General features: G+C 38.1%; 3 protein-coding genes and 1 pseudogene across 8 annotated transcripts; 1 reads left to right on the plus strand and 3 right to left on the minus strand.

Moving 5' to 3' along the window:
• Positions 1–742: 742 nt before the first annotated feature.
• On the minus strand, positions 743–2,096 carry LOC121048864 (annotated as a pseudogene).
• LOC112190625 (bidirectional sugar transporter SWEET3a-like) lies at positions 2,043–7,830 on the minus strand. Of its 6 annotated transcripts, none has more exons than XM_040514010.1 (8): positions 7,580–7,830; positions 6,471–6,533; positions 5,217–5,280; positions 4,367–4,428; positions 3,675–3,806; positions 2,983–3,055; positions 2,417–2,536; positions 2,043–2,184 (listed from the first exon to the last, which is right to left on the minus strand). In XM_040514010.1, the coding sequence occupies exons 3-8, from the start codon at positions 5,232–5,234 to the stop codon at positions 2,179–2,181; spliced, it is 411 nt and encodes a 136-aa protein (XP_040369944.1). In that variant the 5' UTR covers positions 5,235–5,280; positions 6,471–6,533; positions 7,580–7,830; the 3' UTR covers positions 2,043–2,178. The 6 variants fall into 6 exon arrangements, with proteins under 6 accessions (XP_040369944.1, XP_040369942.1, XP_040369945.1 ...); XM_040514008.1 differs by having other exon boundaries at positions 6,471–6,596; XM_040514011.1 differs by having other exon boundaries at positions 7,505–7,830.
• Positions 7,831–8,002: 172 nt separating this feature from the next.
• LOC112189564 (lycopene beta cyclase, chloroplastic) lies at positions 8,003–10,153 on the plus strand. Its single transcript, XM_024328910.2, has 2 exons — positions 8,003–8,160; positions 8,366–10,153. Exon 2 carries the CDS (start codon positions 8,467–8,469, stop codon positions 9,958–9,960), a length of 1,494 nt encoding a protein of 497 aa, XP_024184678.1. The 5' UTR covers positions 8,003–8,160; positions 8,366–8,466; the 3' UTR covers positions 9,961–10,153.
• A 692-nt stretch (positions 10,154–10,845) lies between these two features.
• On the minus strand, positions 10,846–12,276 carry LOC112184266 (UPF0481 protein At3g47200). Its single transcript, XM_024322534.2, has one exon. It carries the CDS (start codon positions 12,274–12,276, stop codon positions 10,846–10,848), a length of 1,431 nt encoding a protein of 476 aa, XP_024178302.1.
• Positions 12,277–12,725: the final 449 nt, after the last annotated feature.

Raw genomic sequence — 12,725 nt, forward strand, 5'->3', positions numbered from 1 at the left:
GCCTTCTAGATTTTGAGCAACTCCGTAAAGATTTCAGCTTTCTTTGGTCATTGATAGTGGGTCTTAATTTGTATCCTATTTTGTGCATGGTATGTCCTTATTTACTGTTCTATGTGTGGTAATTATGTGGCAAAGAGCCAAAGACCCCTCTTTACTTCTTCAAGTTCTCATCTTTTCTTTCAGCTCATCCACATAAATCTGCAAGTCATTTGAGTTTATTATGAATGGTTTGTGTACAATAGGGTTTAATAATGCCCAATATGTTAACTGTTGTGCTCTAACCCCGTTGCTCTGGTTAGAATGGTATTTGTGTTTTAATTGATTACACCTCTGCCATTCATTACTCTCCGCATAAGCCCATTGCGTTGCCTCTCCCAGCTGTTCAGATATGAAACTCTGTGTGCAAAGCATTCTCAAATGTTAACTTGTATGCAAAGCATTCTCAAAGCAGGCAATGCTACGTGCTCTAATTGTACAATATTTCCTTTAGGTACTACATGTTGCGAGTCCTTCTAATGAGGACCACTACTAAGGAAAATTTATTGATTACTACCTTCTGTACAATCTGTTCTATTTTACCACGATTTTTCTGTACAAGCTTTCTCTGAGTTCAATTATTTGGACTAATTGTCCGCATTGAAGTAAGGCTTTCCCAGTTTGTATTCTAAATGTTCTTTTTGGTTGCAGTACATCAAATCTCTCTGTGAAAAATGAAAACTAACATCTTAATGATACATCTGAATTTGGCAATTATTTACGGTAGTATAAGTTTGATATATAAAGAAAAGTGACATGTAATTTCCCAAATTTGAAATACACTGACGACACCGAACACACAAGTGAGCACACTGTGATATAGTTTCTGCGTGAAATAAGTTATGCAAACACGTTATGCAAGTATACAAATATCCTCATACTCAACAGCTTTAAGCACCCTACCATCATATACGCCCTTCTCTATCTGCACCTTAGCGCAAAACTTATCCGTGTCCACTGCCAGCAACCTCACATTCGATCCTCTGTACGCGCCATTCTCCATCTTCACAAGGCACCCAATTTGAGGAATCACCGTCTCAAGCTCCGGCTGATCAACTCTCAAGACATGTTTGCTTTCAAGCATTTCAATCTCCCCAACATACTTGTCAATCACTTTCTTCACAACCCCTTTTTGCTTATAGTAACCCTTCTCCGCCAAAGCTTTACTCATAACTTTCACAATGATCCCCTCACACACCCAATAGTCCTTCCTATTAACCATCTCTTTCTTCCTCTCCTCTTCCCTCATCAACTCCTCCAATGCCAAACCCCCTGCACCACCAGTACCAGTACTGTTACCAACCTAGGTTTTCGACTTCTTACTCTTCCTCTCATCCTCCACCTCCTCAAACACCAATTTCGAACGCTCCCCTTTCTCCCCCTTCTCTTTCTTCAATCCCCCAAGCGCAAACCCGATTTTCACACCACTCTCCACTTTCAACTCCCAACTCCCTACATTATCCGCATTCGGCATTGACTGATGAACCCTCTCAATCTGCTTCTTAATCTCCCTCTCCTGCTTCTCCTCCTCCGCCAAATCGGCCTTCACTCTCTTCATCTTCTCCCTCTCCTTAAACAGAGTCTCCGAATCCCTAGCAATATAAGTAATGAACCACCCCTTCGGCGTCTCCTCCACCTTACACTTGCCGGTCCTCCCCAAATGCTTCACAAACTCCGTCAGCGTGCCCACTCCGTCGAGTTCATGTGCACGTGGTGGCGGTCGTTGATGTACTCGTTGTAAACGATGGTGGCGGCGATGCGACTGAAGCGGTGGCTGCGCTTCATGTGCTCCAAGAAACTGGTCTCGAACTCCTCAGAGTAGGCCCTCGACGATGCGGTTGGGGTTCTCGCCGAAGATGAGCATCTGGCGCTGGTGGCTCTCGCTCATGCAGTGGCACTTGAAGCCGTTTTCATCGCGGCATTGCTTCTGGCACATCTGGCAGTACCACCGGAGCATCTGCAGCCCCTTGGCTTTGATTCGGTTTGCGATTGCCTTGGGCGTGAGGAAGTCGTTCTTCCCCATGGTGAAATTGGATTTTGACTAGAAAACGTGCTCGCGCTTTTCTGCGGATAGGGTATCTGATAGTGGAAGTTGAAATGGGTCACAATATGCTCTCAAGCTGCTTGACATTCACAGATTCGTCAAACCTGGATAATCAACCAGAGAATCAGACTTATAGAAAATGTGAATCAGATATGTTATCAGTGGAGGTATGATGAACTGTAAATGTATATTTGTTTTGCCAATTGAAATGTAGAATGTTGCCAAGAAATAAAATAAAGTGAGATGTGTCTGCTGCCTGACGTGATAATTTAACTGCTGAAATTTACACTTTAGAATTGAAAATTTCTTTTTGTCAGCAGGAAACACAATACTTACATATATGAATGGATCCTCTCTGAAAAGTCCGTATGCAGAGAAAGAAAGACTCATCAACAAGGTTTCAAGAGAAAGATAGAATGGCATGAACTCGATGCTCCTTGTCTTGATCACTAATTTCTGAAATAATGGATATATGTTAAATCACATGTGTGGTTAATGTGAAATTAAAGCAACACAGAAATTGCAGTGTGAAAGGACGTTAAAAGTGATGTGTTTGGATGAATTTACTACTATAAACAGCTGTGAAGTAAACATTGAGATGAGTGAAAAAACACATATCTGATAAATGTTTGCCTTCCATCATAGTGTAAAACTCTTAAGCTCACAAAGACTATTAATCCAAACATCCTAAGAGAGACCCAGATTACATGCAAAGAAATAATCTAATAGACAGAACCAAGGAATTCAGAAAAAGTAAATGAAACCCAGTAAATATCACACATGACCAATCAATCTGTACATGAAAGAATCATCATCATTATGACAAATAGCTGGAAATTCAATGATGTAAAAGATTGAAACTCTGCAATGTTCTGAAATTTAGAGCAGAAAGAATTGAGTACCTGAAAGGAGTCAAGAGAAGGGAGGCCAAAATGCTTTGCGATAAGTTGAATGCTTTTAGGGAGTACACAACATCTGTGAGGAAAGTAAGGTGAAAATGAACAGGAAAAACATGGAGGAACATAAAAACACTAACAGTATTCACTATTGGTTCCAACATCATTGGCATCCAAATTTGTGTGCCCATAAAAATAATAGCATTGAGGTACCGGGTTTTGCATCAAATTCAGAAGTAAAGCATTGTTAGGAGAACATAATAGCTATTGATCTTGAAAGTTTTAAACAATCAATTACTCTTTGTGCAAAACAACAAATCAACCAATTACGCAATATCAAAAACAACAATCTAAACAAAAGAGCACCAGCAATCTAAATACACAGACAACAACTCCAGTGGCAACATGATCTTTCAAATATCAAAGGCCAGGTAGATAATAAGGGAGAACTGGCATGGGTTTCACTCTGATTGTATGTAAAATATTGCATTGTACAGTTGGCATCACATTGGACAACTATGATATGGATAGTCAAAATTATCTTATGTATTACTTACTGTATTACCACTAATGCATGCATACTATATTGAATTTTTTATCCAAAATATTCCAACAGACATATAAAATCTAATCCAATTAAAGCAAAGCATAGCAATGTGAGAGGGAGAACAACAAAAAGCTCAGAAAGAGAAAGTCACCTGAGAGTCAAAACCGGTGGTGTTTTTAACGATGCTTGAATTCTCTTCTGCTTCTTCTTGTCGTCTAACAATCTTTGTGGTGTAAAAGTATTGCAAACTTGAGCACTCCCTTTACGTGGCTTTGAGGTGGACCTGGAATGTAAAGAACATGAGGCTCAGTAGAAGCCATTTAGGTCTCCTGTGTATATGTTTGAAGTACTTGCACAAAACTTGATTATTTATACTGCTATCAGCTAAACTGCCTTTCTAATGATATACTTTTGATGGGGCAAGAGACTTAAATGATTACTCTAGACTGAAATACAAACTCAAGCAATATAGAAATATCGAGAGACTACCCCAGCAACGTATCAATGTTTACTTCAAATATTTGTATCAAAATTATTGTTTCAATCATAAACACAACACTAACTCAAAAAAAAAAAAATTATATAAATTGATCTCTGTCCTAAGCGAAAGATTAACGGATAGATCAATACAAATGAATGAATGTAAGGTGCGAAAACAAAGTTTGAAATTGACGAATTTTTAGAAACAAAATCGGATTAGAGAGTCTCAGATCAATATTAATGAAAGATTGCAAATGACAAAAGTGTAGCGTGAAATCGATTGATTTTGAAAGAGAGAATAAGATCGGTGATACTGGAAAACAAAAGGAGTTTTATGATGTTTGATCAAATAGAAAAGTTTACCCGGCTTTGACCAATGCTTCCCGAAAGAAGTAAAGACTTGGTTCTTTGGTTTTTAATAGAACCTACAAAATGAAAACAAAACAATTATCAGCACTCCAAAACAAAGAAAACACTGAAAAAATCAAAACCCATATTAGCTCAAAGCCAATGTCTTGCAATCACCCAAAATCAAAACCTCACCTCGAACCTCTTCCAATCAATCACTCAAATCCCAAACTCCAAAACAAATAATACCCCTAAAACATCAAAGCGCACAGCAATTGATAGCCAACCCCAATAAAAAATCAAAGGAAAACCAAAAAACATAGAAAGGAATAAAACAATACAGTGAATGATAAACCTTTCAAAATTTACAAAAACAACGACCCACTATGTATTCAAACAGATCTCATACCTTTGTTCTTCATATAATAATTCACTAATATATAGAGGTACATATCTTGGTGTGATAAATGAGAAATCCATACAGAACAGTTTTGGCTTTAGTGTTTGCATATATTTTTCGATTACATAAAAAAACTTCTCTAGCACCTATTCAAAAAAAAAAAAAATCTCTAACACCGCCGAGAATATCCAAAAAAAGAAAAATGCTATTACATATGAGTTGAATACGGATATGTAATCAATATGATGTTAAGTGATATATGAAGATTCACAAGGTAATTCCCCGCGCGATGCCGCGGGTTTGTTTGTTTGCTTGATAAGTTTTATGCATTTATTGTACATTTACATATTTCAAAAGCTGATATTTTTACCAAATTTGTATAATTACATATCATAAAAGTGGAAATCCAAAGTAAAAGTTAAGCCAGACTTATTTATTTACAATTTCAAAAAATTGGTAACAAACCGCTAGAAATTGCACCATACAAAAGCTTATGACCTCAAACTTGAACTTCAAAACGCTGTCCAACCTGTCCAGATAAAATAAAAGGTAATTAGTATTTCGTTTAACATGTATTATCGCCTGTATCAAAGCATTACTATGAAGAAAAATTGTTTCACAAATAGCGTTCCAATATTGATAAAACGTATATGTAATCTGGCATTTTTTTAATACAATCATTCATTATATGCCATATATCACAGCAAAGATAAAATACAAATGCTATGATATAATGTATCAAGTGCAATAAACAAACTACAAACTAAACCCGCGTATGATCATAATCTATTTAGGTAGATAGTGACAACAAACACTAACCAATACCATGGAAGACTACATACAGATTTCCTCTATATATTAAATTACTCAACCGACAGACCTCAATAAGACCACATTTTTTTTTATTCTGAAACAAAGAAAATCTAAAAATTGAGATCCACATTCATATTTTCATACAGCCAACAAAAGACTACATACAGATTTCCTCTATATATTAAATTACTCAACCTACAGACCTCAATAAGACCACATTTTTTTTTTCCTGAAACAAAGAAAATCTAAAAATTGAGATCCACATTCATATTTTCATACAGCCAACGAAAGACCATGATAGGGTGTTTTGCTTATAACAGAAGAAGTTTATCTAATTTTGGTACCATCTGCTTTTGCAAACTAATGCTGCACTCTGAAAAACAGCGTTTTTGAGGTACCAACCTTTTTTTTTATATTTTTAGGAATTTCATATTTCCCCTTTATTTCTCTCTTTCTGTTTTTAGAAATTTATCGAACACATCAATCACTTGGGCCTTGATACTGTCATTTATCTGTCTGTGCACTCATGTGTATGTTTGACAGTATAGTAAAGTTGAGTGTTTGGAATTTTTTTTTTATAGAAACCTATATTCCATTTGGATCAGTGACCAATTTCTGCTTCTCATTACAATATTGTCATTACATCCTGACCAAGAGAACCAATTCGTAAAATAAAAATTAAAAAACAAACCCAGCAACTGTTCAAGATAAAAAAGAACAAAGAATGCAAAAAAAAAAAAATTGCATTAATGGGAAATATCTATTAGCAATCTGGAAAACTTCCTTCAAATCATAACCAACAAAAAGAAATTCAATCACTGATTGATCAGAAGCTCAAATATACACACAGACATATACATATACAGATGAAAAAACATAAGATATGCCTGAGAGAGGTTAGAATACTTGCGCTTGCCGGGATTTTACAACCGAGTCAATGAAATGCCAAGTCTCCTCCTCAAATAAGATCTAATGAGAAGAGCAAAAATAAATAAATGATGGTGTAGCAGATGCAAGGTGAAATGACTGAAGCTGCAGATGTAAAGGTAAAAGTAAGACGTGTGATGAATCTCATTGATGGCTTCAGACCTTAAACTTAACGTATATAAGCAAATTTGTTCAAATATTTGTATCAGAACTTCCAATTAGGAACTATACAGATATTTTGGCATCCTATGTGAATTCATCTGATAAGTACTGATCTCTTGTAGTTATGTACTTATGTAACTATTGATAAATTTGTGATATATGTACTTATATCCAAATTCATGTTATTTAGTTGTATATTATGCCTTCTATTTTTTTACTTCTGAATACTAAACCCTAAAACTTAAAAAGGTCGATCAAATTCCGACAACAGCAATACAAACAGAACATGCTTCAACCAATGCTTGGAATAATTGCTATGTCTCAATATGATGGGCTTATAAATACTCAAAGAGCACTTTGTAAGCTTTGTTAAGATATTAGGCCAGAAAAGGCTAATGTAGATAGTGTAGATATTTGTATGTGTAGGGTCAAGTCATAGGTGATTGGGAATCTCCTTTCTGCAAGCAATAATTTGTTCCAAAGTTTTTAGACGACAGAAAGCAACTATAGTTTGCATCACCTTCCTGACTTGCCCATACTTCATAATGTTTTCAGTGCCGTACTGCTTTCATTCCATATTAATTAAAAGAAGAAAAAAAAAAGAAAAAGGAAATTCTAGTCTTGTTTCATTTGTCTTTTCTCTGGACTTTGGACTCCAGTTGAATTGCAGGTTCTCTAGCAAGCATGTGATGTTACCTAAGCCATTTTTATTCATCTTTTTTTTTTTTTTTTTAAACAGGGATAGCAGGTCCATGGAGAACTGAGAGGGCAAAGTAGAATATACAGAAAAAGGATGAAGCAAAAACAAGCAGTCAATAATCTCTGTTTGCAGAATAGAGAGAGATACGTACACTCATTGAATAAAAGCTTTAAAGGGAAGGTAAAGTTTGCTGCTCTCAAATCAAAACCCTGAGCCGAAAACATACCAAGCGAGTTCCGATTTTCTTGATGCTTGAAGCAGTGGTGAAAACTCTTGCTGTGTTGTAAGAAGAGGGTGAGTTTGGAGGTGGACCGGCCAGTAGAGACAAAACCCGACCCGGAATTGGAATCGGAATCTCCAATGAAGATGCGGTTGGAGGAAGAGCCACAGTTGAGGAGGTAGTCGTCTGAGGGAGTGAAGGAGGCAGAGGGAAGAACAGAGAGAGAGAGAGAGCAAAAACAGTCGGTCTCGCCGTCCGGGGGCCAGTGGCAGAGGCGTAAAAAAAAAAAAAACAATAAAAAATTCAAGTGAGAGGGCAGAATCGTCTTTTCGCCTCCCAATGAACAGTGAAAAGGAATGAAACAGTTAACTCATCTTTTATACATGTGTACTATATAATATAATTGACTTGCTGTTTACTTGTTACTCGGATAGTCGCGGATTGTCCACAAGAGGGCAAAACCACATGAGTTGAGTTTGTCGTGGAGGATGCAGGCCACACAAGCTTCACCTTCACCAATCTGCTGGATTCAGTTGGAGACATTCATAATGCGTGATGCTCTCTTTCTCTCCTCTCTCCCGTCTTCGGTAAGCATTCAATCTTCTCTCTACTCTGTAAGTAGTTCACTGCTTACCAGTAGAATTTCATATTTCAATTCCTCGTAAATTCCCCTTACTTGTTTACAATTTTTCAAGTCTATTCCGGCTTTAGTATCACTGTTCTAGTTGCTTCATCTATATGTGAACTTTAAATTTTCTAAGGAGACCCACTTCGTGTTCTGTGTGTTTCCAGACAACCCATCCCTGAAATTGATTTCTCAGTCGAGGAATTGTGAAATTTGTGGCTGCTCCGGTTTGAAGTTTTGAGGGAATTGTCAGACATATTGGAATTTCATGGATACATTACTCAAAACACATAACAAGCTCGAGTTTCTGCACCCACTTCATGGGTTTTCAGAGAAAGTGAGTAATTGGAACTCTTCGAGGCAGGAGCTTCGATGTGGTCTCCGGAAGTCCTATAGAACTGGTCGTGTTAAGGCTAGTAGTAGTGCTCTTCTGGAGCTTGTGCCTGAAACCAAGAAGGAGAATCTCGACTTTGAGCTTCCCTTGTATGACCAATCAAAGGGTCTTGTGGTGGACCTTGCAGTCGTGGGAGGCGGCCCTGCAGGGCTTGCGGTGGCACAGCAAGTCTCCGAGGCAGGGCTATCTGTTTGCTCGATTGATCCCTCTCCCAAGTTAATCTGGCCCAATAATTATGGTGTTTGGGTGGATGAGTTTGAGGCCATGGATCTGCTTGATTGCCTCGACACTACCTGGTCTGGTGCTGTTGTGTTCATAGATGAGCAATCGAAGAAGGATCTTGACAGGCCTTATGGGAGAGTTAATAGGAAGCAGCTCAAGTCCAAAATGCTGCAGAAATGCATTTCAAATGGTGTCAAGTTTCATCAAGCTAAAGTCAATAACGTTATTCACGAGGAGGAAAAATCGCTCTTGATTTGCAATGATGGCGTCACAATTCAAGCTTCTGTGGTTCTTGATGCAACAGGTTTTTCAAGATGCCTTGTACAGTATGATAAGCCTTACAATCCAGGTTACCAAGTGGCGTATGGAATTTTGGCAGAGGTCGAAGAGCATCCATTTGATGTGGATAAGATGGTTTTCATGGATTGGAGAGATTCGCATTTGAAGAATAGTCCTGAACTGAAAGAGAGAAATAGTAAGATCCCTACTTTTCTATATGCAATGCCTTTTTCATCCAACAGGATATTTCTTGAAGAAACCTCTCTAGTTGCTCGGCCTGGACTACCCATGAAAGATATCCAGGAAAGGATGGTTGCTAGATTGAGGCACCTAGGCATAAAAGTTAAGAGCATTGAAGAGGATGAGCATTGTGTCATTCCAATGGGCGGGCCCCTCCCGGTGCTCCCTCAAAGAGTTGTTGGAATTGGCGGTACAGCTGGGATGGTGCACCCTTCAACAGGGTATATGGTTGCGAGGACTCTGGCAGCAGCTCCTATTGTTGCAAATGCCATAGTTCAGTACCTTGGTTCTGATAAAAGTCTTTCAGGAAATGAACTTTCAGCAGAAGTTTGGAAAGATTTATGGCCCATACAAAGGAGGAGACAAAGGGAGTTCTTCTGTTTCGGCATGTCCATTCTGCTCAAGCTGGATTTGAATGCCACAAGAAGGTTTTTCAATGCATTTTTTGATCTAGAACCTCGTTATTGGCATGGATTCTTGTCATCTCGACTGTTTCTTCCCGATCTTGTATTTTTCGGGCTTTCACTGTTTTCTCATGCTTCAAATGCTAGTAGATTAGAAATAATGGGAAAGGGAACTATTCCCTTGGTAAAGATGATCAACAACTTGATACAGGATAGAGATTAGGATAACTGATGTTATTTGTATAATGCAGATTGTTTTGGGAAGTTTGCGTCTTCAAAATACTTACACTAGCTAATATGTGGAAAATATCAGTACGAATCAGCTACTTTTCAGAAGAAGAAGAAGAAGAAGAAGAAGAAGATTCCATGTGTACTGCCACTACGTTGTTATATGTGAGAAAGTTGGCTTACAAAAACTCTTGTGGTTTGAAATTAGTTTTAAGTATTTCAATTTTCAAATATATTACTTAATGTTCACAACATGCAACCACTAAAGGGAAAAACAGGGAAGTGAGCTGACATAAAGGAAACCTTAGTTTGAAATAAGCTATGAATGCTGATATACCAAATTTGTGACTGATATATGGTGACTTCAAGCCTGGAAAACCGTAAGGAAAAAAGGTCTGGAACGTTCAAGAGAGTCCTAATAACTGATTTTCAGGCTGAATACATTCAGCTTCATTTGCCTGAAAAATAAAATGGATATCTGAAATTTTTTCTGCTACATTTTCTTAAAATTGAGCAAACTGAGGCTGGTTTGCTCAAGTCTGATTTTGATCTTCTTAATTGAACAACAAATTCAATATAAGCTAAGGTCAGGCAAAATGAAGAACATCAGACTTGATTTTGTCAGAAGTGCTGATTAAACTCGAGAAACTCATCATATGAAATTACATCGTTCCACACATGAATATTGAATTACATTATGACAAAAACTTAAGCCAAGCGAAGAAATAACAGTACATGTTCAGCTTCATATCTGCCTAATGAGAGCTGAAGCTAGGAATCAAACGAACCAAAAGCAGAAACAATTTTAGGAAGAACCAAACTTTATTTTGTGTGTATCACTCTATTTTAGTTGTTTCTTTAAGTACTCGCATACAGCATCTCAGGAAGAGGAGGGAGAATTGACTGTGTACCAGGTCTGGATGCCGCTTAACCCTAGAGCTGCTAGAACACCAAGGAAAGCCAGGATAGTCCAGGGGCTACTGAAATGATCGTGACAGAATTGAGCCATCCAGGTTTTCCACATGTTTTTGTAGTGCTTTTCTAATTTGTCTTTGACACCGTGGTATGTTTCACTGTTAGGCACCAAATCAGTACCTATCTTATTGAAAAGTTTAGCCACCTCTTCATCACTCCCAAGTAAATTGTGTAGTATGTGTGCCTTCCTTAGCTGTTTAACATCATCTGCATGATCAATTAGTGAATCCAGGAAGCATATGTAAGAGGTGACCCCAGAGTCATTTTGGAAATCAGGACACATCTCATAGGCTATCAAATTCAAGAACTTGGGCCCCATGGAGTCATCTACAGATAGTGGTGGAAGATTTAGGAATCCTTGAAAGCCTAGAAGCCCTAGAGGATGAGTAAAAGATATGTCCCTCAAAGTCCCTGTCTTACTACGCCTTAAATGGATCCCTGCTGCTTTAAGCTCCTGTATGTTGCGGAATGATTGTTGGCCTTTTTTCTCCGTGCTGTTGTCACATTTGCAGCGTAGCATTTTTGTCCAGAGAAGCTCGAGAAGATGAGTCTCCGTGCTGTTGTTAGATTTGGGGCCTAGCATTTTTGTCCGGAGAAGCTCGAGAAGATGAGTGGGCTCTTCCTTGTCTATGACACCATATCCTTGTTGACTACATTTTTTGGGTTCGTCCCGTTTCCCTTTTTTTTCTTCTGCCATGATGTTCCTTCCAACAAATCCATCGATTGCAGACTTCAAGTCCATCTCTTTGGCACTTGCGCTCATCAACAGCTTGAGGACTTGGTAAGGGAGTTGGTTTTCTAGCAGGAACAAGTCCTGTTCTGCAAAAGCCACCTGATCCCTCTTGATCATGAAATTTGCTAACTGGTTATTCACAAATGAGTATATGAACTGTAAGGTTGAACACCCATCTAAGAATAACAAGTTTGTGAGGGCCTCGTCGGTGTAGTACCTTGTTGCTTCCTCATCATAGCAGTCCTTTAGTGTGTTGATGTTGTCCTCAATGATCTTGTGCAAATATTCAACCTGACGGCCGCTGTCTTCGATAAATTTTTCTGCCATTGCAAGCTTGAAATTCTCTGCCAGTTGACACCTTGGTTTATCATGATGGAAAGGACCAATTGCTACTGCCCTTGGCTCATAGTATTTCTCAAATTTTTTGTGATCTCTAAGCGTGTAGGGAACCCTTTGGATCTTTGGTTTTGGTCTTTGAAACTGAGCTAGCCTTTCCTTTGCTCCTTTTATGTGTTTGAACAACTCCTCGCTGGATAACTTGTCATCAATTGTGATGCTCCAGAATGGAGCTTCATTCATGGAAGTGTCTTCATTTCGTGCCATTTTCAAAGTTCCTGTCTAAATAAGGCAACTTTCACTCTGAGTATTGGTTCTAGTGTTTGCTTGTATAGTAAGAACTAAGATGTGCCACAGAAACTTGTGGATTAGGAGAACATATAGGGTAGGAATATGCACATTGCTCAGGATCTGCATATGAAGCTTAGTATAATATGTAGACAGTCTTATGAAGGAAACTTACACTTTAAGTGCATCTCAACTCACTGATTATGATGAAGGAGCTGGAGAATGAGCTCCTTTTAACTTTATTCCCTATCTAGCAGGGAGCATCTTTGGTACAAACTCTACACTCTACCTGATGATTCGATTAACTTCGAACCCCACAAATTCAACTGACAATTGACAAATATTACTTGGGGTCGTTTATTCAACTCAAAAAAATGAAAAGCAATATCTTATCATAGACAACTAGAGCAAACAAAAAGTTTGAGATA

Source organism: Rosa chinensis, chromosome 2 (assembly GCF_002994745.2).
Source record: "Rosa chinensis cultivar Old Blush chromosome 2, RchiOBHm-V2, whole genome shotgun sequence".
In the NCBI taxonomy this organism is placed as follows: Eukaryota; Viridiplantae; Streptophyta; class Magnoliopsida; order Rosales; family Rosaceae; genus Rosa; species Rosa chinensis.